The sequence below is a fragment of the Papio anubis genome, chromosome 1 (assembly GCF_008728515.1).
Source record: "Papio anubis isolate 15944 chromosome 1, Panubis1.0, whole genome shotgun sequence".
NCBI lineage: Eukaryota > Metazoa > Chordata > Mammalia > Primates > Cercopithecidae > Papio > Papio anubis.
Genome location: NC_044976.1, coordinates 136798550 through 136826145, shown reverse-complemented (window position 1 = coordinate 136826145; position 27596 = coordinate 136798550). Strand labels below are relative to the sequence as shown.

The window sequence follows — 27596 nt, the reverse complement described above, 5'->3', positions numbered from 1 at the left end:
AGTTTGGGTAGAGTCAAAAGTTATACTCAAATTTTGAACTGTGTAGGGGGTCAGGGCCCCTAACCCTTGCATTGTGGCAGAGTCAACTGTAGGGTGTATTTAAGTTTGCTTGACTATAAAATATTTTTACAATATTTATCCAAAAAGACTAAAATTAAGAGTTGTAATACTGAAAAGGGTAAACTTCCTTCACCTAAAAAATTTTTATGGAACATCCCATTCCTCTGTAACTTATGGCATTTCCTCATAAGTTACCGGTAACAAATGCTTTATTAATTCTGAAAGGAAAAATGCTTCTTAAATGCCAAAATTATTGGCATTTCTTCATAAGTTACAGAGGAAATGGGGTGTTCCATAAAAATTTTTTAGATAAAGGAATTAGTACTATTTTCTACTGGTATTACTGTAGTAGAACCCAGATGTCAATCGGGCAACTGCTCCTTCAACAGGATCAAACTACAAAGAACTGGTTTCATTTTTTTTCACCTCACCGGAAATCAGAAAATATCTTGAATTGACGTAATAAATAGTAATGTCTTCTTTCTGATAGCCATTCCAAAGTAGGTATGAGTTCTACTTCCTCTATACTACCAACGATATTAGTGACCTACAAAATAAGGCACAAAAGCATTATTTTATTTATTTTAAAAATATGTACCATTTTCAAGAAATTAAGAAAGCCTGTATTTGGCTGATAACTTCTTGCCTTTATAACTAAGTTTTTTCCATGTATGAATCCTCAGCTATTTTATCTATACCCAAATTTGATTTCCCTCAACACACTGCTTCTACACTTGCTATTTTCTTTTTTTTTTTTGTATTCTTTTTATTTTTTTTATTTTTATTTATTTATTTATTATTATTATTATTCTACTTTAAGTTCTAGGGTACATGTGCATAACGTGCAGGTTTGTTACATATGTATACTTGTGCCACTTGCTATTTTCTAACGCTATTTCTTGTGCTCCGACAGAGAGAAACTTCCTCCTCACCCTGAGATACTTTTCACAAATAGCTATTCAAATTTGAGTATCACAATTTTTACATTTTCTATAAAAGTAGTATTTATGAACTTAATTTTAGCTACAGAGATGCGGTAGTCCAAAGTGGCTTATAATCTCACTACCCACATATCCTATATTGACATTCAAAAACTACATGCCCTTCATCAAGGAGTTCTCTCTCTTCCCATGAGTGGCCCTCCCCTATCTGAATGTCACCATTTAAAAAAAAAATTTTATTCCAGAGATAAAAGTATGCATATTTTTATCAGCACATATGTATCTATGTGTATATTCATATATATATATAGAAGTTTTTCCTCCATTCTCACTTGATACTATTAGAGGTATTTCTGTATCTGCACATACAGATCTACCTCATACAAAGATGTGGTCTTGCCCATGCATAAAGTTCATTTTAGTTGGGAGGCTGGGAGGGCAGAAAAAGGCAGACAGACATTAAACAAATCATTAAAACAAGTAATTGTATATTTTCAACTTGTGATAAATATCAAAATGCTATATAAGAGTGTAAAAGGGGGATTTCTACATCTGGCAATAAAGTTTCTGACAAATGTGCCAATAAAGAATATTCTTTTCTTTATTATTATAGTTCCCATTATGTTAGCAAATGCTTGTTTTGTAGTTCTTCCTTTAAAAATTTACTCCAAGTATTAACAAAGTATTTGATAGATGAAAAAATTTATTAAAGTTGAATCTCCAAACCTAAATCTCTACACAAAAGGGAAAACTTCACTATTAAATAACATTCTCCCAAAGAGATTCTTATATACAAACTGCTCCACAAATGACCAAGTATCTCTGAAACAGAAAGATAAATGTACGCAATTAAATTCTACATTGGATAATATTTTTGTATTGTAATTCCAAAAGCTTAAAACAGCCATTAAACATTACCTTTGAGATAAATGAAGCAGTAATAACCCAAAATTCTTTGCAATGTTTAGCAGTATGAGCCGATACTACCTGAAGATCATACGGATTGTAAAGGGCTTTAGGACTTTTCCGAGGAAGGCAATATACAAATTCTCCATCATCTTCCAAAGGTTTCTGAGATTTAAAAAAATAAAGAAATTTAATTAATTTGACTAAATTAACAAAATTAATACAATGGCTGAACTGATTATCCACTAAATTGAAATAATTTAAACACAGATTAAAAATAAGAATACTATATTTGGAGAAAGCTAACATCAAATTGTGTCTAAACAATGTTCAACAAGATCAATCTTATGAAAGATTTAACATATTTAATTTTCATCCTTAAAAAAGGATCCTTAATTCAGAAAAAAATATCTATATGCTTAATAATACATGCTTACTAATCCAAAGAACTCGACGACATACCTTTTACATAACATGCCATCTTCCAGTATTTGTCTGCCAACACCAGAAATCTTTGGGCACGTTAAATTTGTCATTTATTTTGATAATGATGGCGGTTTAGTATAAGATAAAAATAGCTATTATTTGTTAAGTAATAAATAATGAGTAATAACTCTTTCATATACATTATCTTTACAACCATAAGAGTTTAATCTATTAACATTCACCTCTCAAATTTAAAGAAACTAAGGCTTGATATTTTTAATCTCACTAAACAATTGCAGAAATTAATACTTTGAGGGAACTGAGTGAGGTGGCTCACGTTTGTAATCCCAGCTACTCAGGAGGCTGAGGTGAGATCACTTGAGCCCAAGAGTTTGAAGCTGCAGGGAGCTTTACTCACACCATTGTGGCTTCAGCCTAGGTGACAGAGAAAGACCCTGTTTTTCAAATTTAAAAAAATGAATATTTTGATAAGTTAGATAATTTGAGAAAAGTCACAAATTCAGGAAATGGTGAACTAGGGATGTGAATCCAAGTCTGACTCTAAATCCATATTCTAAGCTATTGCAATAAATTATAATGCCTCTCCCATATTTGGCATTGAAAAATCAGCCATTACACATTAAGGAAAATTTTAAGTAAAATGTATTTATTTTAGCTTTAAAATAAAAGTTTCCTGAAACTTTTAACTTTTATTGATAAAAAATTCTAAAATCACAAGAAAACTTTAGTCTTTTCTGGATAAATTTTACCATAAAAAAGCATTTAGTATTTAGTGATGTCCTCAGAAACTATTTAATTGTGTAACTAAACGGTTTCCAATCATTGTAGTTTTAAATTTTGGATCCAGTTTTACACTTTTTAAAATTCTGTCTTCCTTGAAGATTACTTGTTTCTTCTCAATTATTTTAGCTGTTTCACTTTCTTACTTCAGCTTCTAATATAATCAATATTAAACCCTCAAAAACAAGTTTAAAAACTGCAAATAAGAGGAAATAAATGAGCTCTAAATGATGACTTGTATAATGTATGACCTTTTTAATTGTTATTTGGTTATTTGAGTCATTTATGTTCTAAATTAGGTTTCAAAACATTACTAAGAAACAAGATAGATACAAATCTTCCAAATGGATCATATATATAATTAAAAAATCAAATCATAAAAGCATAAAAATATGTTCCAATTAAATTATTTTTTCAATTAAAAACAAGTGTTTAATCATATTCTCAATCCTTTCTTCACACACAAATGAAATTCACTTTATTTGAGAGTCCAAGGAACCCACGTACAGCTATGGTTTTGTTTTGTTTTTAAACTACTGTGCCCACCACCTGCCAGGCACCATGGCATATATTTAATTTTCACAGTCCTCCATGGTAACTATTATTATCTCCATTTCAAGGTCAAAAAACTAAAGCTCAAGAGGTTAGGAACTTGATAACATGGTGAGTGTACAGGTTCAAAACTAGGTAAATCTGATTCAATTATACATGTACTTTCCTTCGCATTGTTGCCTCTGAAAAATGATCAAAAGATGATTTATCTTCATGGTAACAGTGTAGAGCAGGGCAAGGTGCCTGTTTTTGTAAATAAAGTTTTATTGGAACACAGTCACATCCATTTATGTATGTATTATCTATCAATGCTTTGGTACTACAGTGACAGAGTTGAGTAGTTGCAAAATCTAAAGTATTTATTACCTGGTCCTCTTCAGAAAAAAATCTGCTGATCCTTGGTTGGGAGCAGTGGTTCTTAATTGTGTATTAGAATCGTGGAGAACTGAATAAAATACAGATCGCAAGGCTCTGCCTCCAAAGGTTTCTGATTCAGTGGGTCTAGGGTGCAGATAAGAATATGTATGTCTAGTAAGTTCTAAGGTGATTCCAGTGTTGCTTGTCTGGGGACCACATTTTGAGAGTCCCCTTTCTAACAGTAGGGAGAGATGATCCTGTTCAATCTTAGAGCACCTGTAATAAATGAGGTCTCAGGACACAAACCTTAGTTCTTACCACAGCTTCTACCCTCTGGTCATGTGACCTTGGACAAGCTAAAATTTCTCTGAAGACAGAGGCTAATGGGTAAGAAAAAAATGAATAGCATAAGGAAACACAGACCAGATGAGATAGAAAATCAGGTACCAGGGAGTTAGAGTGTGAGAAGAATAGAATGTTACATTACCTAACAATTTCTTCTTAAATCACAGAAAAAGTGATATCCAGAAACCAAACAGTAGATTCAAGTTTCAGGCAGATGATACACCTTTCCTGGGGACTCACTCAAAGAAAGTGATAAGAGGGGACAAACACAAACATTTTGATGTGTCATAGACTTAAAGTTTATATGCTTGATCTATTCTCCATTTCTTAAATAAGTAAAATGAAATGATGTCAAATACTTTTGCATTTACCATGAAATAATTGTAACTTGATATTAATGTAATGTTTGACTTTGACATAATATCTGAAATGAAATAAAAATAAAAATATAATTTCAACATTGATTTTTAAAGATCAAAATTAAATAAAATAGAACAATACCTTTAAAGTAATCTTCTGAACTGCAATTTTGGAACTTCCATATTTCAAACTGTGCTGCGGTAATACAGTTTGCCAACCAAGCTTTTCTCGTAGCCTAATAATATTTCTTATCACATCATCATCTTTTGGTTCTGGTATAGAACAATTTAAAAATCCAATATAAGTGCAAATGTGGGCATCACTTAAGGATAATGCAAAATATTCCAAATATTTCTATATAGAGAAAAAATCTAAATGGTAACTTAAATGATTATATTATTAGAGGAGAAAATATAGCTTAAAATTCAGTTTTAACAGAAGTTGGAAAGAGGGAATAATATTTATCAATTTAAGAAAGACGTCACGAAAGACCTAATTCATAATTACACAGGTAGTAATAAGAGAAGAGACTAGGAACAGGAACTGGTTATAAGGCTTTTCTTAATAAATGCCTAGGCTGGGGGAGGGGCAGTTGGATCAGAAAAGCAGGGATGACAGGGTGGGATGGAAACATTTTTCCTAAGGATACTCATCCCACAGACACCTTTCAGATCATCTCTCACTTAATCTCTTAGCCAACAGTTGACAATCCTCTCGTTCTTGAAAGAGTCTCTTTTCTTGGCTTTTATTCACTATGCTATACAGGTTGTCCTGTTGGCCCTTAAACTTATTTTCTTGATAGAACAAATCTTGGAAAGAGAAGCATACAGAAAGTCATGCTAAGAAGTTATATTTCTGGCCCTCTAGAAATTACAAACAACATTGGACTAAAACAACTTCTTTTCTAAGGATTAAATGAGACTTGAGTTCTTGTATAAGACAGTATGATAACTAGGATGAGGCACTTGCATGACTCTAAGAGTGAGTCCCTCTTTACATTTTGTGCCCTAGGTGAGGTATTGAAAATTAGTATTAAGGATATGGTACAACTGTGTATGTCTGACAAGAGGATAAGTAACATTATAGACCCAGATATAAAAATATGTACCTTCTAGAAATCAAAATAGTGTGGTATTGACATAGAAAAGCAAAGAAGTAGAACAAATTAGAGTTTCGAAATATAACTACGTATACAAGCCAATCTAATAAGTGAAAAAGATAATTCAAATCAACAGAAGAACGATTAACTATTCAATAAATCATAATGCAAAAGTGGTTAGCCATTTGAAATAAATATGCAGTTATATGCAAGCATAAATTATAGATGGATTAGAGCTGTAAATGTGGAAAAACAAATTATAGAACTACTAGAAGAAAATATGGCAGAATATGTTTATAAAACTGGGGTAGTGAAGGCTTCTTGAAAAAGAATCAAAGCATGTTAAAAGGAAAACAATGATACATTTGACTTGCTCAAACTTAGCAACTTATATACAAGAAAAACCACCATACACAAAGTTAAAATGTAATTAACACATTTTAAAAAGATGTTTATAACCTATATAACAGGCTAGAGATTACTATACCAAATATCTCAAGAATTCTTAACGATTAAAAAATAAACATTTTGATAAAAAGATGAACAAAAAATTTACAGGAAAAGATAAACGGCCCATAAACATATGGAAAAGTATTCAACCTCATTAGTAATCAGGGAATTGCGAATAAAATAAAAATTAAAACACATATCTCACTCAGACTAGCAAAAAATTTAAAATTGGAAAATATCAGCTATTGGCAAGGGTATTCCCCTTGTGTAATATCATGAAAGTATCATAAATTAGCATTTTCATTTTTGAGTGTGATTTGGCAGATTCAACATCTGACAAAGACTGTTCAAAAATGGAGGCAATTTCAGCAAATAAAGAACCCTTTTTCAGAATAAATAGTAAAATATAAGGAAGGCGTAACTTTCAAAAAGCTGGAAAGAAAACATCTTTCTAAAAAAGAGTTAGGTTAGTTCATGACAGAATCAAGAATGCTTACTAAAAAGAAACAAGGTCAGGAGTCTGGCAAATTTTGGCTGGGTCCTCTGCTCAGGGTCTTACAGGACTGAAACCAAAGTGTCAGCTGACCATGCCCTTATCTGGAGGCTGGGCTAGCGAAAGACTTGCCTCTAAGCTCCTCAGGTTTGAGGTGGAATTCGTTTCCTTATGGCTGTATTACTGAGGTCCCCATTTTCTTGGTAGTTGGCTGGGTACAGTTCTCAGCGAACTTTAGGGTTCTTGCCATGTGGCCCTCTCTACAACACGGCAGTTTGCTCCTTCAAAGGCAGTGGCAGGGCCTCTGCTACTACTTGCGGTCTCTTAAGGGTTTATCTGATTAGGTCAGGCTTGCCTCTAATAGTCTCCTTTGATAAATTTAAAGTCAACTGATTAAGGGTCTTAAATAATCTGAAAATCCCTTTGCCATATAAATAATATAAAAGCATGGGAGTGACAGTCTATCTTATTCACAGGTTCTATTTCCACTTAGGAGTAGGCAATTATACAAAGCATGTATACCAGAGGGTAGGAATACTGGAGGGCATATTAGAATTCTGTCTACAACTTCCTTTTTTTAAAAAATGACTAAATGTTGTTAAATCCTGGTAATGAGTACATGAATACTAAATTATTTTCTCTATATTGTATATTTGAAATATTTAATAATTGTTTTAAAATCTAAACAAAATGCTACTTAGGTCTTTGCCAGTTTACGTATTCATGAATTTATAGAAGCTAAATGAGGGAAGCAAATTAAAGAAATGCAATCAGTAAAGAATTAGAATTTTATCTATCTGGCAACCATTAAACCTAAATTACTGGCCTTTCTTACACTAGATACCAATTTCAAAACACTAAAGGACAATGCAACTAAATACTAAGAATTCTTAATGTACAGCAACATTTGTTGCAATAAAGCCACTGTATCAGTTTCCTGGATGCATGATATGGTGTGGCTCTGTGTCCTCACCCAAATCTCTCACCTTGAATTGTAATCCCCATAATCCCCATGTGTCAAGCGTGGGACCAGGTGGAGTAAGTGGATCATGGGGGTGGTTTCCCCCATGTTGTTCTCATGATAATGAGTGAGTTTCACGAGATCTGATTGTTTTATAAGCATGTGGCATTTCCCCTGTTTGCACTCACTCCATCCTGCCACACTGTGAAAAAGGTGCCTGCTTCTCCTTTACCTTCCACTATGATTGTAAGTTTTCTGAGGCCTCCCCAGGAATGCAGAACTGTGAGTGAATTAAACCCCTTCCCTTTATAAAATACCCTGTCTCAGGTATTTCTGCATAGCAGTGTAAGAATGGACTAAAACAATGCATAACAAATTACTGCAAATTTAGTGGCTTCAAACAACATGTATTTACCATCTCACAGTTTCTGTGGGTCAGGAGTCTAGATACAGCTTAACTGCATCCTCTGCTTAAAGTCTCAAAGGCTGTAATCATGGTGTTGGTTGGTAATGGATTCTCATTTGGAGGCTCTATTGGGAAAAGATCTGCTTCCAAGCTCCCTGAGGTTGTAAGAACTTGTTTCCTTGTGATTTGAGTCATAGTAGCTTGCTTCTTCAAAGCCAGCAAAGGGGAGAGACTCTAGAACAAGTCCACCAGCAAGGTGGAGTCTTGGATAATGTAATATAATCACAGCATTGACAGCCCATCACCTATTAGTTAGAAGCATTCACAGGTCCTTTCCACATTTAAGGGGAGAGAATTATACAAGGGCATGAACAACACCACGTCTGCGCAAGTTTTGTGCTGTATGAGGTACTTATAATTTTGAGGATATTTATTTAAAGAAAGGGCGAAGCCTGTGTGAGTCAGGGGACTTGAAGCTTAGGCTTCAATAGCTTTATGATAAATCTACCTCTGTATCATGGTGTTTCAATGAAAATAGAAAAGTTTTCTTTCTCTTATAAAATGTAAAATATTAATACTAAGAAGAATTTCAGGCATAGAGAAAACACAAACTAGAAGATGTTAGTGGAAGAAAATCTATTTAAATAAACTATTTATTTGGAGATTTAAACTCTTTATCAGACAAAGGTATAAAATTGTTAAATAAAATGAAATCATCACGTTTTACTACAGTTATATGTAAAACACTATACAGTTTATATTATAGTTCTAAAATCATAGCCTTCAGAGATTGTTCTTAATTAAGAATAGTGATTAAACAATCTCTGTCAATTATTCAATGTAATATTTTAGATTTTCAAAAAGAACTTAAAAAGCATTTTAATAATCCTTTAAGCAACTAAACACATAAAATTCAGTAATACTGTTTTTTCTAAAGTCAGTGTCCAATATAAGCAAACAAACCACAGAATAATTTGAAAAAGTACCGTGATTTCTAAGCAATCTGGTTCAATGATACCACATACCTGTTCTATCATATGACACAGGCCTGGCTTTCCTAACTTTTGGACAAGCATGAGTTTGATCCTTTTTTCTCCATGACTTCCCTTTCTCCCTAAGCGAAGCTGGTTCTGGAGAAACCATATGTTGTTGAGTTATATTTTCTTTAAGGTAATCTGAAAATAAAACCATTATTAACTGAATAACTAGTGTGAGATATAAATAATACCATAGTAATTCCACATACCCAGCAATACAGTTAATGATTATATAAGGCAGTATAGCATAGTAGTTAAGAGCACAGGCTGCCTGGGTTCCAAGCTCATATACAAGCTTTAACACTCATAGTCATGTGATTTACTTTGTAAGTTACCTATCTGCCTTGCTTTCCTCACCTTTGAAATGAGAATTGTCATAGTAAGAACCTCATAGGTTGTTACAAGAATTAAATTAGTTAATACATTTAAAGCACACAGTAAGTGCTTACTAAGGTGAATGTTAGTTAACTTTATTATTAGGTTGATACAAAAGTAATTGTGATTTTTGAATATTATACTAAATCTTTAAAGTGTGAATCCTCACATGAAATAAATACAGAAATGAACCTTTTTATTAACTGTAATTTGATAACTGAGCAGAGAAAATATTTAGATATAAATACAGAAAAGTAACAAAAGGTCTATTTCTTATTTTGTCTATGGTTTGCCTAATTGGTAGACTTAACACATAGAAGAATGGGGAAAATAGTAAAAACAGAGCTTTGAAGAAAGAAATACATTGTCTTGTTCTCATTCATTTAACAAATACTTCTGTAGTGCAAGGCACTGTGCTACAATTTAGGAAGGCAAAAGACAGGATAATTACAAACAAAACAAAGGGGTACAAATGAAATAAATAATAAGTTTTATTTCAACCAATAATCCTAATTCAGAAGAAAGAGAGATAATTTCCCACTTGTATAATCAGAGGAAACCACAGACCTCTCCTGTTCCAAAGACCAAATGTTGAATGATGGTAAGGCTTTCAATTGTGGGGTAGTGAGAAGAAGGGTAGCTGGGGATGAGAGAAAGATAAGAAAACAAGAGAATTGTTCAGGAGATCACAATGAAAAAAAAATTTGGCATTAGTGGAAAGATTCGTGAGGTAGTTGTGAAAACTTTCTTCTATCTTTAAACTCTATTCCTCTCTACCTTAGCTGAAATCTAGTTATTCCCTATGGCACTACTGACATGCGACCCTCTGGTTAGTGGCTGTATATTCCCACACTCCATTTACCTCAAGATTGGAAAGTGAGCTTGTTTTAACACTCCTCACTCTCCATTCACCACTTCCAAATCATTACAACTTGCCCTCTTTCTTTAATAAATAACATAAAAATCTATTCCTTTGAAGCTCATGCTTTTTGATTACACTATATTCTTCCACTTTTTATTGATAAGTACCAATTGCCTGGTCACTCAATCTGGAACTCTGGCTAAAGGGAGAGCCAACTTTCACCATACTAAATCTGCCATCATGTGGATGACTTCAGTGTTCACGAATTAAGACCTGTCTAAAGCTGTGCTCTCCTCCCCTCTTTTCTGGATGTCCTCCCATCACTAACTCTACATAAACCAACCACATTCCCAATTACATAATAGTGCTTGTCATCACTTGCCCTCCATCCTCTCAGCTTGTTTGATTCTCCCAACATGACCATTCTTTAAGCTCATCAGGAACTCCAGTCCATTGCTCTATTGCTTTCTTACAATCCATCATCCTCTATTTTATTTCATCTTTCTCTTTATCCAGCTTAGATTACGTCTTTCCGCAGCACTCTTGCCAATATCCTAAACTCCCTCTTTCTGTTGGCCTCACCTGTATGGCAAAACACTGACCCTGGATAAAACCAACTCTAGGGGGCGGAGCAAGATGGCCGAATAGGAACAGCTCCAGTCTCCAGCTCCCAGCACGAGCGACACAGAAGACAGGTGATTTCTGCATTTTCGACTGAGGTACTGGGTTCATCTCACTAGGGATTGCTGGACAATCGGTGCTGGTCAGCTGCTGCAGCCCGACCAGCGAGAGCTGAAGCAGGGCGAGGCATCGCCTCACCTGGGAAGCGCAAGGGGGAAGGGAATCCCATTTCCTAGCCAGGGGAACTGAGACACACAACACCTGGAAAATCGGGTAACTCCCACCCCAATACTGCGCTTTACCAAGGGTCTTAGCAAACGGGCACACCAGGAGATTGTATCCCACACCTGGCCGAGAGGGTCCCACGCCCAGGGAGCCTCCGTCATTGCCAGTACAGCAGTCAGCCATCTAACTGCAAGGCAGCAGTGAGGCTGGGGGAGGGGTGCCCGCCATTGCTGAGGCTTAAGAAGGTAAACAAAGCCGCTGGGAAGCTCGAACTGGGTGGAGCTCACAGCAGCTCAAGGAGGCCTGCCTGTCTCTGTAGACTCCACCTCTGGGGACAGGGCACAGCTAAACAACAACAACAACAACAAAAGCAGCAGAAACCTCTGCAGATGCAAACGACTCTGACAGCTTTGAAGAGAGCAGTGGATCTCCCAACACAGAGGCTGAGATCTGAGAATGGACAGACTGCCTGCTCAAGTGGATCCCTGACCCCTGAGTAGCCTAACTGGGAGACATCCCCCACTAGGGGCAGTCTGACACCCCACACCTCACACGGTGGAGTACACCCTTGAGAGGAGGCTTCCAAAGCAAGAATCAGACAGGTACACTCGCTGTTCAGCAATATTCTATCTTCTGCAGCCTCTGCTGCTGATACCCAGGCAAACAGGTTCTGGAGTGGACCTCAAGCAATCGCCAACAGACCTACAGCTGAGGGTCCTGACTGTTAGAAGGAAAACTATCAAACAGGAAGGACACCTACACCAAAACCCCATCAGTACGTCACCATCATCAAAGACCAGAGGCAGATAAAACCACAAAGATGGGGAAAAAGCAGGGCAGAAATGCTGGAAATTCAAAAAATAAGAGTGCATCTCCCCCGGCAAAGGAGCACAGCTCATCGCCAGCAACGGATCAAAGCTGGACGGAGAATGACTTTGATGAGATGACAGAAGAAGGCTTCAGTCCATCAAACTTCTCAGAGCTAAAGGAGGAATTACGTATCCAGCGCAAAGAAACTAAAAATCTTGAAAAAAGAGTGGAAGAATTGATAACTAGAATAATTAATGCAGAGAAGGCCATAAACGAACTGACAGAGATGAAAACCATGACACGAGAAATACGTGACAAATGCACAAGCTTCAGTAACCGACTCGATCAACTGGAAGAAAGAGTATCAGCAATTGAGGATCAAATGAATGAAATGAAGTGAGAAGAGAAATCTAAAGAAAAAAGAAGAAAAAGAAATGAACAAAGCCTTCAAGAAGTATGGGATTATGTAAAAAGACCAAATCTACGTCTGATTGGGGTGCCTGAAAGTGAGGGGGAAAATGGAACCAAGTTGGAAAACACTCTTCAGGATATCATCCAGGAGAACTTACCCAACCTAGTAGGGCAGGCCAACATTCAAATTCAGGAAATACAGAGAACGCCACAAAGATACTCCTCGAGAAGAGCAACTCCAAGACACATAATTGCCAGATTCACCAAAGTTGAAATGAAGGAAAAAATCTTAAGGGCAGCCAGAGAGAAAGGTCGGGTTACCCACAAAGGGAAGCCCATCAGACTCACAGCAGATCTCTCGGCAGAAACTCTCCAAGCCAGAAGAGAGTGGGGGCCAATATTGAACATTCTTAAAGAAAAGAATTTTAAACCCAGAATTTCATATCCAGCCAAACTAAGTTTCATAAGTGAAGGAGAAATAAAATCCTTTACAGATAAGCAAATGCTTAGAGATTTTGTCACCACTAGGCCTGCCTTACAAGAGACCCTGAAGGAAGCACTCAACATGGAAAGGAACAAACGGTACCAGCCATTGCAAAAACATGCCAAAATGTAAAGACCATCGAGGCTAGGAAGAAACTGCATCAACTAACGAGCAAAATAACCAGTTAATATCATAATGGCAGGATCAAGTTCACACATAACAATCTTAACCTTAAATGTAAATGGACTAAATGCTCCAATTAAAAGACACAGACTGGCAAACTGGATAAAGAGTCAAGACCCATCAGTCTGCTGTATTCAGGAGACCCATCTCACACGCAGAGACATACATAGGCTCAAAATAAAGGGATGGAGGAAGATTTACCAAGCAAATGGAGAACAAAAAAAAGCAGGGGTTGCAATCCTAGTCTCTGATAAAACAGACTTTAAACCATCAAAGATCAAAAGAGACAAAGAAGGCCATTACATAATGGTCAAGGGATCAATTCAACAGGAAGAGCTAACTATCCTAAATATATATGCACCCAATACAGGAGCACCCAGATTCATAAAGCAAGTCCTTAGAGACTTACAAAGAGACTTAGACTCCCATACAATAATAATGGGAGACTTCAACACTCCACTGTCAACATTAGACAGATCAACGAGACAGAAAGTTAACAAGGATGTCCAGGAATTGAACTCATCTCTGCAGCAAGCAGACCTAATAGACATCTATAGAACTCTCCACCCCAAATCAACAGAATATACATTCTTCTCAGCACCACATCGTACTTACTCCAAAATTGACCATATAATTGGAAGTAAAGCACTCCTCAGCAAATGTACAAGAACAGAAATTATAACAAACTGTCTCTCAGACCACAGTGCAATCAAACTAGAACTCAGGACTAAGAAACTCAATCAAAACCGCTCAACTACATGGAAACTGAACAACCTGCTCCTGAATGACTACTGGGTACATAACGAAATGAAGGCAGAAATAAAGATGTTCTTTGAAACCAATGAGAACAAAGATACAACATACCAGAATCTCTGGGACACATTTAAAGCAGTGTGCAGAGGGAAATTTATAGCACTAAATGCCCACAAGAGAAAGCAGGAAAGATCAAAAATTGACACTCTAACATCGCAATTAAAAGAACTAGAGAAGCAAGAGCAAACACATTCCAAAGCTAGCAGAAGACAAGAAATAACTAAGATCAGAGCAGAACTGAAGGAGATAGAGACACAAAAAACCCTCCAAAAAATCAATGAATCCAGGAGTTGGTTTTTTGAAAAGATCAACAAAATTGACAGACCGCTAGCAAGACTAATAAAGAAGAAAAGAGAGAAGAATCAAATCGACGCAATTAAAAATGATAAAGGGGATATCACCACCGACCCCACAGAAATACAAACTACCATCAGAGAATACTATAAACGCCTCTACGCAAATAAACTGGAAAACCTAGAAGAAATGGATAATTTCCTGGACACTTACACTCTTCCAAGACTAAACCAGGAAGAAGTTGAATCCCTGAATAGACCAATAGTAGGCTCTGAAATTGAGGCAATAATTAATAGCCTACCAACCAAAAAAAGTCCAGGACCAGATGGATTCACAGCTGAATTCTACCAGAGGTATAAGGAGGAGTTGGTACCATTCCTTCTGAAACTATTCCAATCAATAGAAAAAGAGGGAATCCTCCCTAACTCATTTTATGAGGCCAACATCATCCTGATACCAAAGCCTGGCAGAGACACAACAAAAAAAGAGAATTTTAGACCAATATCCCTGATGAACATCGATGCAAAAATCCTCAATAAAATACTGGCAAACCGGATTCAACAACACATCAAAAAGCTTATCCACCATGATCAAGTGGGCTTCATCCCTGGGATGCAAGGCTGGTTCAACATTCGCAAATCAATAAACATAATCCAGCATATAAACAGAACCAAAGACAAGAACCACATGATTATCTCAATAGATGCAGAAAAGGCTTTTGACAAAATTCAACAGCCCTTCATGCTAAAAACGCTCAATAAATTCGGTATTGATGGAACGTACCTCAAAATAATAAGAGCTATTTATGACAAACCCACAGCCAATATCATACTGAATGGGCAAAAACTGGAAAAATTCCCTTTGAAAACTGGCACAAGACAGGGATGCCCTCTCTCACCACTCCTATTCAACATAGTGTTGGAAGTTCTGGCTAGGGCAATTAGGCAAGAGAAAGAAATCAGGGGTATTCAGTTAGGAAAAGAAGAAGTCAAATTGTCCCTGTTTGCAGATGACATGATTGTATATTTAGAAAACCCCATTGTCTCAGCCCAAAATCTCCTTAAGCTGATAAGCAACTTCAGCAAAGTCTCAGGATACAAAATTAATGTGCAAAAATCACAAGCATTCTTATACACCAGTAACAGACAAACAGAGAGCCAAATCATGAATGAACTTCCATTTACAATTGCTTCAAAGAGAATAAAATACCTAGGAATCCAACTGACAAGGGATGTAAAGGACCTCTTCAAGGAGAACTACAAACCACTGCTCAGTGAAATAAAAGAGGACACAAACAAATGGAAGAACATACCATGTTCATGGATAGGAAGAATCAATATCGTGAAAAATGGTCATACTGCCCAAGGTAATTTATAGATTCAATGCCATCCCCATTAAGCTACCAACGACTTTCTTCACAGAATTGGAAAAAACTGCTTTAAAGTTCATATGGAACCAAAAAAGAGCCCACATTGCCAAGACAATCCTAAGTCAAAAGAACAAAGCTGGAGGCATCACGCTAGCTGACTTCAAACTATACTACAAGGCTACAGTAACCAAAACAGCATGGTACTGGTACCAAAACAGATATAGACCAATGGAACAGAACAGAGCCCTCAGAAATAATACCACACATCTACAGCCATCTGATCTTTGACAAACCTGACAAAAACAAGAAATAGGGAAAGGATTCCCTATTTAATAAATGGTGCTGGGAAAACTGGCTAGCCATAAGTAGAAAGCTGAAACTGGATCCTTTCCTTACTCCTTACACGAAAATTAATTCAAGATGGATTAGAGACTTAAATGTTAGACCTAATACCATAAAAACCCTAGAAGAAAACCTAGGTAATACCATTCAGGACATAGGCATAGGCAAGGACTTCATGTCTAAAACACCAAAAGCAACGGCAGCAAAAGCCAAAATTGACAAATGGGATCTAATTAAACTAAAGAGCTTCTGCACAGCAAAACAAACTACCATCAGAGTGAACAGGCAATCTATAGAATGGGAGAAAATTTTTACAATCTACTCATCTGACAAAGGGCTAATATCCAGAACCTACAAAGAACTCAAACAAATTTACAAGAAAAAAACAAACAACCCCATCCAAAAGTGGGCAAAGGATATAAACAGACATTTCTCAAAAGATGACATTCATACAGCCAACAGACACATGAAAAAATGCTCATCATCACTGGCCGTCAGAGAAATGCAAATCAAAACCACAATGAGATACCATCTCACACCAGTTAGAATGGCAATCATTAAAAAGTCAGGAAACAGCAGGTGCTGGAGAGGATGTGGAGAAATAGGAACCCTTTAACACTGCTGTTGGGATTGTAAACTAGTTCAACCATTGTGGAAAACAGTATGGCGATTCCTCAAGGATCTAGAACTAGAAGTACCATATGACCAGCCATCCCATTACTGGGTATATACCCAAAGGTATATATCATGCTGCTATAAAGACACATGCACATGTATGTTTATTGTGGCACTATTCACAATAGCAAAGACTTGGAATCAACCCAAATGTCCATCAGTGACAGACTGGATTAAGAAAATGTGGCACATATACACTATGGAATACTATGCAGCCATAAAAAAGGATGAGTTTGTGTCCTTTGTAGGGACATGGATGCAGCTGGAAACCATCATTCTCAGCAAACCATCACAAGAACAGAAAACCAAACACCACATGTTCTCACTCATAGGTGGGAACTAAACAATGAGATCACTTGGACTCGGGAAGGGGAACATCATACACCCGGGCCTATCATGGCGGGTGGGGAGGGATTGCATTGGGAGTTATACCTGATGTAAATGACGAGTTGATGAGTGCAGCACACCAACATGGCACAAGTATATATATGTAACAAACCTGCACATTATGCACATATAACCTAGAACTTAAAGTATAATAATAGTAAAGAAAAAAAACAACTCTATGTGTTCTTTGCATACATTTGCACATTCCAGTGCTATTAGAAAGAGGTCCTATGTGGATTGGTAACCCCCAAAATTCATTTTAATTAACCACAAATGGACCCTGAATGCAAACCAAAAATCCTATTGTCTAACTTGCTCTTCTTCCTTTTCAATGACTATTTCAGATTTTCTCCACGCTCCTCAAATCTCTAAACCTTTACCTTTCAGTCTTTCTCCTCCAAATGATCTCAATGCCCACTTCCCAGGGAAGAAAAAAGCATCAGTGGGAATTCCTTCAACTTGCCATTTTCAAGCAAATGAAGCAACCCACTTGTGCACCCATCTTTCCCTCCTGTCCTCCTGACTTAGTAAAAAGGTATCTGGTTTTCCTCTCATCCAAGACCAATCCTTTCCACATTTTGTTTAGATCCTGTCTCTTCATGCCTACACTATTAACTACTCCTTTTTTCTTTTGCATATCCAAGCAGCTCCTATCTCAAATAAAACCACAGCTCCCTCTGGTTATCAGTCTATATTCTGCCTTTCTTCACAGCTAAACTTCTCTGAAGAGTTGCACATAATCACTAACTCTATTTTCTCATTTACTATCCATTTCTTATTCCAATCTGGTCTGGCTTTGGAACGTCACAAAAACAGCACTCGAGTCCCATATTCTCGAGGTCAGTAAATTCAATGGACATTTTCTAGTCCTCATTTTACTTACCAGTGTTATTTGATACTTTAGACCACTTCTCCTTTTGGATACAATTGTTTCCTCTGAGTGCTGTGACACTTCCCACTCTCTTTCTTGTCATCCTATTCAGCTTAACTCTGACCAATCCCATGTTCTTTGCCACTGTCCTTTACCTGGCTCGTAACTGCTACATTTCCTTGGCCCTGTTTTAGTCTCACTTTATACATTCTCCCTGGTCAATCTCATCAATGGCTATGGCTTAAACATCCACACACATGATTACTCCCAAATACATCACCTCACCCCTAACTTCTCTGAGCTCCTGACACATATATTCAACTGCCTCCTAGACATCACTGGCATGTGTCAAAGGTACTCCAAATTCAACATGTCCAAAATTGAACTCATGATCCTTCCTCTAAACTCCTGACCTTTTTTCAAGGACTTCCAGTCTTAGTGAATGGGACCACTATTGGTTATTTTAAGCAAGCCCAAGGTGTAGGTATCATCTTCGACACCTCCTTCTCTCTCACCAACCCATCACCATAACTGATAACTGTACCTTCAGAATATCTACAGCCTCCTAAATGGTCCCCCTGTATCGATTCTTGTTCTCTGTCAATCTGTTCTTCAATATACAGCCAGAGTGATCTTTGCAAAACAGAAATCTTCATATTAACTCCTTGCTTAAAACCTTTCCATGGCTCTTATCTTCAAAGCATAATGACAAAATTCCTTAACGTGGGCAAATCCTTGCTTTACCCAACATTTGTATCCCTATCTAGCCTTATATTTCTTTCCTCTTTCCTAAGAAAAATAGCAAAAGTCTCAGAGTACTCCTTCTACTTTTCACTCTTTTGGAGGGAAAGCTTTGATAAGCCTGCAAACACAGCTATCTGTAAGGTCTAGGCACTCCACAGATTAAAACATTCTGGCCCAATGAAGGCCAGAATTCTGGAAGCTCAGGCCCCTTCCAGAAATCAAATACACCCATCTTCAGGCAGAGGATGAAGAAAACTAAAGGTATACCTAAATATTGTTTGCGGTATGCATTTATTAGGTAAAATAGGAAGAAATACAGTCATGTATTGCTTAATGACAGGGATACATTCTGAAAAATGCATCATTAGGCAATTTTGTCACACAAACATCAAAGGGTGCACTTACGCAAACCTAGGTGGTACAGCCTAGTACACACCAAGGCTATATGGAATAAACTATTACTCCTAGGCTACAAATCTGTACAGCACATTTCTGTACTGAATACTGTTGGCAACTGTAACACTATACTATGTATTTGTGTATCTAAACACATCTCAGTGTAGAAAAGGTACAGTGAAAATACAGTATTATTATCTTATGGGACCATCATCATATATTCAGTCCATCATTGACCAAAATGTCATATGCAGAACATGACTATATATTATTACTAAAAACAAAGTATGGTCTAGTCCATAGAGAAGAGGAAACACTAATTTTGGCAGACCCTAAAACACCTGAGAAACAATAACATTTAAAGGCAACACAGAGAAGTAAAAAACCCATAAAACAGACTGAAAATGAGCAGATAGACAAGTATAAAGAAAGCCAGGTGAGTATTTCCTTAGAAGTCAAGGGGGAAAAAATGGAAATAAGTGGTCAAATAATAAAATATTGCAGAATGATGCAGTGAAATACAAATTATTTTATTTACAAATTAATTATTTTATAAAGATTAGCGACGAGGAGGTATCTGGTGACCTTGAAAGAGTCTTACCAATAGAAGGAAAGAGGTAGAATCCAGGTTGAGGAATGAATTAGAGGTAAGGAAGTCTAGGCTACTCTTTCAAGAATCCTGATAACTGTGAGAAGGCAATACAGAACCAAAGATGTTTCTGGGTTGTTTTGTTTAAGGTGTTTAAGCATGTAGCTTGTTTATGTGCTGACAGAAAAAGAGCCAGGAGAAAAAAAGACATCAGAGAACATATCTGATGGACCCCAATTTCCTGAGGAAATGGCAGAAGCAGAGCTCCAAAATGAGCTGGTGGGATTTACTTCAAAGGAGAGGAGGTACAGTTTTCCCCACACAAGCACCATAAATGGGGCTGAAAGCTTATAAAAGTGAGGACATAAAAGTGTTGGATGAGAAAGGAAGTTGTGGTAAAAAATAAAATCAAATCCTGGAAATGGTAGAATTTGAGTGAAGAAGGAAAGAAGACTTAAAAAATGGAAATATGTGAGGGAGTAATTAGATACTAGTAGGTAAGAGCAATAAAGGAGGTCACAACACAGTCAGAGGCACTGGGGACTTAGGAGAACCGTGACCCTCCTATAAGGTCTGTACCTCAAAACAATGACATGATATGCATGAAAAAGTGATGGAAACTGTAAAGTGCTATAGACATATCAGATATTCTGACATTTCACTGGTATTAGTAATATTCCTGTTACTTTTATTATTATTATGAATAGTTAGATTATGTTCCCGTTGAAGAGCAAGCTTTGTATTTGAAGACACTGCTAACTGCTATGACTAATGAAGTGAGTAAAATACCCAACTTTATATTTTGAAAGTAGACACTAATATTTCAATATGTTTCACTTGTTTCCTTAATTTAATGCTATGAAAAATTTATTTCAATTTCCATAAACTAAAATATAAACCAACATGCCTAAATAGTAATCTTGATAAATACCTTCTGTTTTCTCTGACTTCAAAGATTCAGTGAACGCTTTAACTGTTTTATATTCCAATTCCTTTTCTGCTATTTCAGTTGGTTGAGTCTCTAATGGTTTTATATCTTCGTGTTTTTTCTCTTCATATTTTAAAAGTCTAAATGACAAAGAAAACAATTCTAAGAAAATAAATGGAAAAATCACACCAACAAAATACTGAGCTATTAGCATATTACCTACAATTTCACATTTATAATTAAAACAGCTTCTTAGGTTTAATAAATACTATGATTAACATTCTCCATAACTGAAAGATTAAATATTTATTCTGACTTTACAATACAATATAATATCTATTCACTCAAATATTTTTGATAGGCACTTTGAAAAAGATCTGCAACATTTACATGGAGAGTCTAGTTAGATTTTAAATAGGTCTAACTGGTGTTAGGGCCTTGTGAATCTTGATCTCATTTTAGAAGATAAGAACTGTTACCCAATTAAACAGAGTGAAGTCAGAACATAATTTTCTGAAATTTCATATCCATATATTGCCTTCCTTTTTTTTCACAGGACATTGGCCAACTCTCTACTGTTGGAAAAACTTTTTCATAAGAACAGAATCCAAAATTACTGCCTACAATCGACTTATATTATACATCACAGTTTTATAAAGCAGAGAAAATTCTAGGTTCTGTAAAGTCTTATATGTACTGTTAAGGGAAAAAAAGTACTTTATCTATGGCATATTAAAGAAAAATACTTAATCAAATCATTAAGAAGGTAATATTTCTTTTCTATGACAAAGAAAGCACAATGTCTTTGAACTTATTTATAGATCGCTTATTACGTATTATTCTTAAATCCTTTTCCTTTGAGCGTTTTGAGTTCCCACTTTGTTTATAAACATCTTGAAAATTTTCCTCTTCATTAAAATGTCTATCTATATCTGTTGTCCTCCCCACCTTTTTTTTTTTTTTTTTTTTTGGTACTGAATTTTTTGCCATTTTGTAAACAATGTGTAGTAGTTATTTACACATTTTGAGCAGCAATCTTTTGTCACTTTATATCTCTCATTTGGAATTATCTTTTCACTTTCTTGATGTCTTTATAAACAGAAGTTACTAATTTTAATATAATTTATCTGCATTTTCCTTTATGGTTTGTATTGTTTATGACTTCTTAAGAAATCTTTCCTCAATCCAAGGTAATGACAAAATGAGCTTATATGTTTTCCTAACATAAAGTTTTACCTTTTACAAGTCTTTTAATTAATACATAAGTCCTTAAATCCTTGACTTTTGGGTATATTGTAAGAGACAGGCTCCATTTCTTCCCCTGCCCCCAGCCAATAAGGATATACAATTGTCACAGCACCATTACTGAACATGCCCACTTAATCTTCACTAACCTATAACGCCAAGTCTATGTTCACTTAAAATGAATACAGTGGTCTGTTCTTGGGTTCTTTATTCTTTATTTGTGTATCCTTGTTTCTACAGCACACTCCTTAATTATGATAGCTTTATAATAAGTTTTAAGAGTTGTAGGTCAAGATTATCAGATTTTCTTTTTAAGGAGTGTTTTACATATTCTTGACCCTTTGCTTTTCTATATAAATTTTGTTGAATTCTGCATTAAACTTTATAATTTTTTCATAAAGGGCATAATTACATCATTTAAAAAAATAGTATTTATTTGGGAGGCCGAGGTGGGTGGATCATGAGGTCAGGAGTTCAAGACCAGCCTGGCCAAAATAGTGAAACCCCTTCTCTACTAAAACTACAAAAAAAATCAGCCAGGTGTGGTGGTGGGTGCCTGTAATCCTAGCTACTAGGGAGGCTGAGGTTGGAGAATCACTTGAACCTGGGAGGCAGAGGTTATAGTGAGCCAAGATCATGCCACTGCATTCCAGTCTAGGTGACAGAGCGAGACTCTGTCTCAAAAAACAAAAAAGTATTTATGTATCTAATGTACCTATTTTTCAATACTATTACAAATGATGCCTTTTGCTTTCCTAGGATTTCTCAGTTGTTGGTTAATTTCTCATATCCAACAACCTCCTTCTCACTGTTTTGGCATATCCAAGGTTGGTCTGGGGGAAGGAGCCAACAACCAGTGTTAACTTGCCTATCTTGTTAGAAAATACTCCCTGAGAAACTAAGGTTTTTCTAAACTCTAGAATCATCAGTAAATTCTGATATATTTTAAGTCTTTCACTGTCAGAATGGCTTACCACCAGCCATACACTGCTGAAATCTCACTTTAGAAAAAACTCTCATTATATTTTATCTTATTTTTACCTTGGTTTTGTGTTGGTTTCCTCCTTGTCCATCTCTTGATTTTCAGATGTCAAATCAATGGGTATAAATGTCTCCATATGTTTTTCTGAGTGAAACTACAAAGTAACTGGCTGTAAAGAAAATTCACATTATTATCTTTAATATACAATACAATCTGACAACTATGACTATTGGTATTCAGAATGGCATATATAGTTCCCAGCTTCTCAATAGGCTTAATATAATATCCTGACTGCCTTTGTTTCTTATATACAGTATAATTTCCAAACCCTTCACAAAGCTAGTTAGCTTTCTCAGGGCAATCTCTATATTGTCTAACTTCCTTTCTACGGCAATTTTTTTCCATCTTACATGCATTGGTTTATGTACATACAGTTTTAGTTTACATTAAATAGCATGCTAAAGATAATGGTAAGTTTTAAGATTATTTTCTTAGGGGAAATTATCAAAAAGAACTTACGAAAGTCATCAGAACTGGTAGCTGAAGTTGATGAACTAATTTCACCATTCACTAAGCACTAAAAGGCCACATCCATATATTACCAGCATTCTTCAGATAGAATAGAACAAAAGGGAGTCGGTAATGAAATATAAAAAGGTGAGTTTCTTTCTGATTACTGAGGAAAATCTAACAAGATACAGAAAGTCTTTAAATAAAGTTGATGTGCTACATGGCCATGCACCATAACTGAAGAATTAAAGGTAAAAATTTAAGACTGGAAAAAAATTCAACAGCCCTTCATGCTAAAAACTCTCAATAAATTTGGTATTGATGGAACGTATCTCAAAATCATAAGACCTATTTTATGACAAACCCACAGCCAATATCATACTGAATGGGCAAAAACTGGAAAAATTCCCTGTGAAAACTGGCACAAGACAGGGATGCCCTCTCTCACCACTCCTATTCAACATAGTGTTGGAAGTTCTGGCTAGGGCAATCAGGCAAGAGAAAGAAATAAAGCGTATTCAGTTAGGAAAAGAAGAAGTCAAATTGTCCCTGTTTGCAGATGACATGATTGTATATTTAGAAAACCCCATTGTCTCAGCCCAAAATCTCCTTAGGCTGATAAGAAACTTCAGCAAAGTCTCAGGATACAAAATTAATGTGCAAAAATCACAAGCATTCTTATACACCAGTAACAGACAAACAGAGAGCCAAATCATGAATGAACTTCCATTTACAATTGCTTCAAAGAGAATAAAATACCTAGGAATCCAACTGACAAGGGATGTAAAGGACCTCTTCAAGGAGAACTACAAACCACTGCTCAGTGAAATAAAAGAGGACACAAACAAATGGAAGAACATACCATGTTCATGGATAGGAAGAATCAATATCGTGAAAATGGCCATACTGCCCAAGGTAATTTATAGATTCAATGCCATCCCCATTAAGCTACCAACGACTTTCTTCACAGAATTGGAAAAAACTGCTTTAAAGTTCATATGGAACCAAAAAAGAGCCCGCATCTCCAAGACAATCCTAAGTCAAAAGAACAAAGCTGGAGGCATCATGCTACCTGACTTCAAACTATACTACAAGGCTACAGTAACCAAAACAGCATGGTACTGGTACCAAAACAGAGATATAGACCAATGGAACAGAACAGAGCCCTCAGAAATAATACCACACATCTACAGCCATCTGATCTTTGACAAACCTGAGAGAAACAAGAAATGGGGAAAGGATTCCCTATTTAATAAATGGTGCTGGGAAAATTGGCTAGCCATAAGTAGAAAGCTGAAACTGGATCCTTTCCTTACTCCTAATACGAAAATTAATTCAAGATGGATTAGAGACTTAAATGTTAGACCTAAAACCATAAAAACCCTAGAAGAAACCCTAGGTAATACCATTCAGGACATAGGCATGGGCAAGGACTTCATGTCTAAAACACCAAAAGCAATGGCAACAAAAGCCAAAATTGACAAATGGGATCTAATTAAACTAAAGAGCTTCTGCACAGCAAAAGAAACTACCATCAGAGTGAACAGGCAACCTATAGAATGGGAGAAAATTTTTGCAATCTACTCATCTGACAAAGGGCTGATATCCAGAACCTATAAAGAACTCAATCAAATTTACAAGAAGAAAACAAACAACCCCATCAAAAAGTGGGCAAAGGATATGAACAGACACTTCTCAAAAGAAGACATTCATACAGCCTACAGACACATGAAAAAATGCTCATCATCACTGGCCATCAGAGAAATGCAAATCAAAACCACAATGAGATACCATCTCATACCAGTTAGAATGGCAATCATTAAAAAATCAGGAAACAACAGGTGCTGGAGAGGATGTGGAGAAATAGGAACACTTTTACACTGTTGGTGGGACTGTAAACTAATTCAACCATTGTGGAAAACAGTGTGGCGATTCCTCAAGGATCTAGAACTAGAAATACCATTTGACCCAGCCATCCCATTACTGAGGATATACCCAAAGGATTATAAATCATGCTGTTATAAAGACACATGCACATGTATGTTTATTGCGGCACTATTCACAATAGCAAAGACTTGGAATCAACCCAAATGTCCATCAGTGACAGACTGGATTAAGAAAATGTGGCACGTATACTCCATGGAATACTATGCAGCCATAAGAAAGGATGAGTTCATGTCCTTTGTAGGGACATGGATGCAGCTGGAAACCATCATTCTCAGCAAATGCTCGCAAGAATAGAAAACCAAACACCACATGTTCTCACTCATAGGTGGGAAATGAACAATGAGATCACTTGGACACAGGAAGGGGAACATCACACACCAGGTCCTATTGTGGGGGGGTGGGAAGGGATAGCATTAGGAGATATACCTAATGTAAATGACAAGTTAATGGGTGCAACACACCAACATGGCACATGTATACATATGTAACAAACCTACACGTTGTGCACATGTACCCTAGAACTTAAAGTATAATATTAAAAAAAAAAAAAGGAAAATGTGGTATGTATACAAAATGGAATACTATTCAGCCATAAAAAAGAACCCTGTTGTTTACAGCAACGTGAATGGAACTAGTGGCTATTATGCTAAGAGAAATAAGCCAAGCACAGAAAGACGGATATCACATGTTCTCACTCATATGTGGGAGCAAAAAAAATGACTCTCATGCAAATAGAGTAGCATGGTAGTTACCAGAGGCCAGGAAGGGGAGGGGGATGAATTGAAAAAGAGGAATAAATATATTTATTACCACTGAACTATACATGTAAAAATGCTAAAGATGGTAAATTATATATGTATATTTTACCTCGTTAAAAAAGAAATAACAATTTTAAAAATAAAATACTTGACTGACAGTTATTTTCTTCTCAGCATTTTGAGGATATTAATTTATTGTCTTCTGGCATCTGTTGTCTCACAAGCCAGTTAAACAATACACTTTTAGTCTTTTTATTTTGACAGAGTAAGTAGAACCCTCAGATTCACTGGATTATACTCTAATCCTTTTCCCCTATACCTTGTCATCATTAATCTTGGCATGGCCCTTTTAAACTAATCAAAAAATGGCCAGGCGTGGTGGTTCACGCCTGTAATTCCAGCACTTTGGGAGGCCCAGGCGGGTGGATCACAAGGTCAGGAGATTGAGACCATCCTGGCTAACATGGTGAAACCCCATCTCTACTAAAAATACACACACAAAAAAAATTAGCTGGGTTTGGTGGCGGGCGCCTGTTGTCCCAGCGGCTCGGGAGGCTGAGGCAGGACAATGGCGTTAACCTGGGAGGTGGAGCTTGTAGTGAGCTGAGATCGCGCCACTGCACTCCAGCCTGGGTGACAGAGCAAGACTCCGTCTCAAAAAAAAAAACAAAAACCAGAACTAATCAGAAAACATGTTGAAGTAATAAACATCTGCAAACCCACTGTATAACACAAGACAGAATATTGAACAATATTTTTTATCTATGAACTTCTTTTATATGGTTTGGCTCAGTGTCCCCACCCACATCTCTTGTTGTATTGTATTTCTTTGTGTTGGAGGAGGGGCCTGGTGGGAGGTGACTAAATCATGGAGGCAGATGAATCCTTTGTGAAATAAATGTTAAATGTTATTTCAGTTGTCTATTACTGTGTGACAAACCACCTTAAACTCTTGTAGCTTCAATTAACAACAGTTTCTCTTGATTCTAGACTGAGCTGAGTAGTTTTGCTGCTCCATATGGCATTGCACTCATTCAGCTGGCTGCATTCATTTGATGGCTGATCTGGGCTGAAGCGAAGAAAGCTTCACTTACATGGTGCTTTAGTGCTTTCTCACATACTATTCCATGTGGCTGACTTGGGTGGTCATGGTCATCTCAGAGTAGTCAGACTTCCCACATAGTGGATAGCTTTAAAAGGGAAAGTGAAAGCTGGCAGGTTTCTTAAGGGCTGGGCCTAGAACTGGCTAATATTATTTTCACAGTATTCTTTTTTTTTTTTTTTTTTTTTGAGACGGAGTCTCGCTGTGCTCCCAGGCTGGAGTGCAGTGGCGTGATCTCGGCTCACTGCAAGCTCCGCCTCCCGGGTTCATGCCATTCTCCCGCCTCAGCCTCCCAAGTAGCTGAGACTACAGGCGCCCGCCACCACGCCCGGCTAGTTTTTTGTATTTTTAGTAGAGACGGGGTTTCACCATGTTAGCCAGGATAGTCTCGATCTCCTGACCTCGTGATCCACCCGCCTCGGCCTCCCAAAGTGCTGGGATTACAGGCTTGAGCCACCGCGCCCGGCCTATTTTCACAG

At 36.6% G+C, this 27596-nt stretch overlaps 1 protein-coding gene across 2 annotated transcripts in view; it reads right to left on the bottom strand.

Moving 5' to 3' along the window:
* The window catches only part of LOC116268619 (dynein heavy chain 14, axonemal-like), a 103683-nt gene extending 80024 nt beyond the window's left edge, over nt 1-23659 (bottom strand). The window contains exons 1-6 of one of the 2 annotated variants that reach the window (XM_031655382.1): nt 22860-23659; nt 20577-20713; nt 9183-9287; nt 4890-5020; nt 1920-2072; nt 492-607 (exon numbers count right to left, since the gene is read on the bottom strand). In XM_031655382.1, the coding sequence (XP_031511242.1) occupies nt 492-607; nt 1920-2072; nt 4890-5020; nt 9183-9287; nt 20577-20713; nt 22860-22936 (719 nt within the window). In that variant the 5' untranslated portion in view covers nt 22937-23659. Of the gene's footprint in view, nt 1-491; nt 608-1919; nt 2073-4889; nt 5021-9182; nt 9333-20576; nt 20714-22859 lie in introns of both variants that reach the window. The other variant, XM_031655376.1, reaches the window with a different exon arrangement.
* Between the last annotated feature and the right edge of the window lie 3937 nt (nt 23660-27596).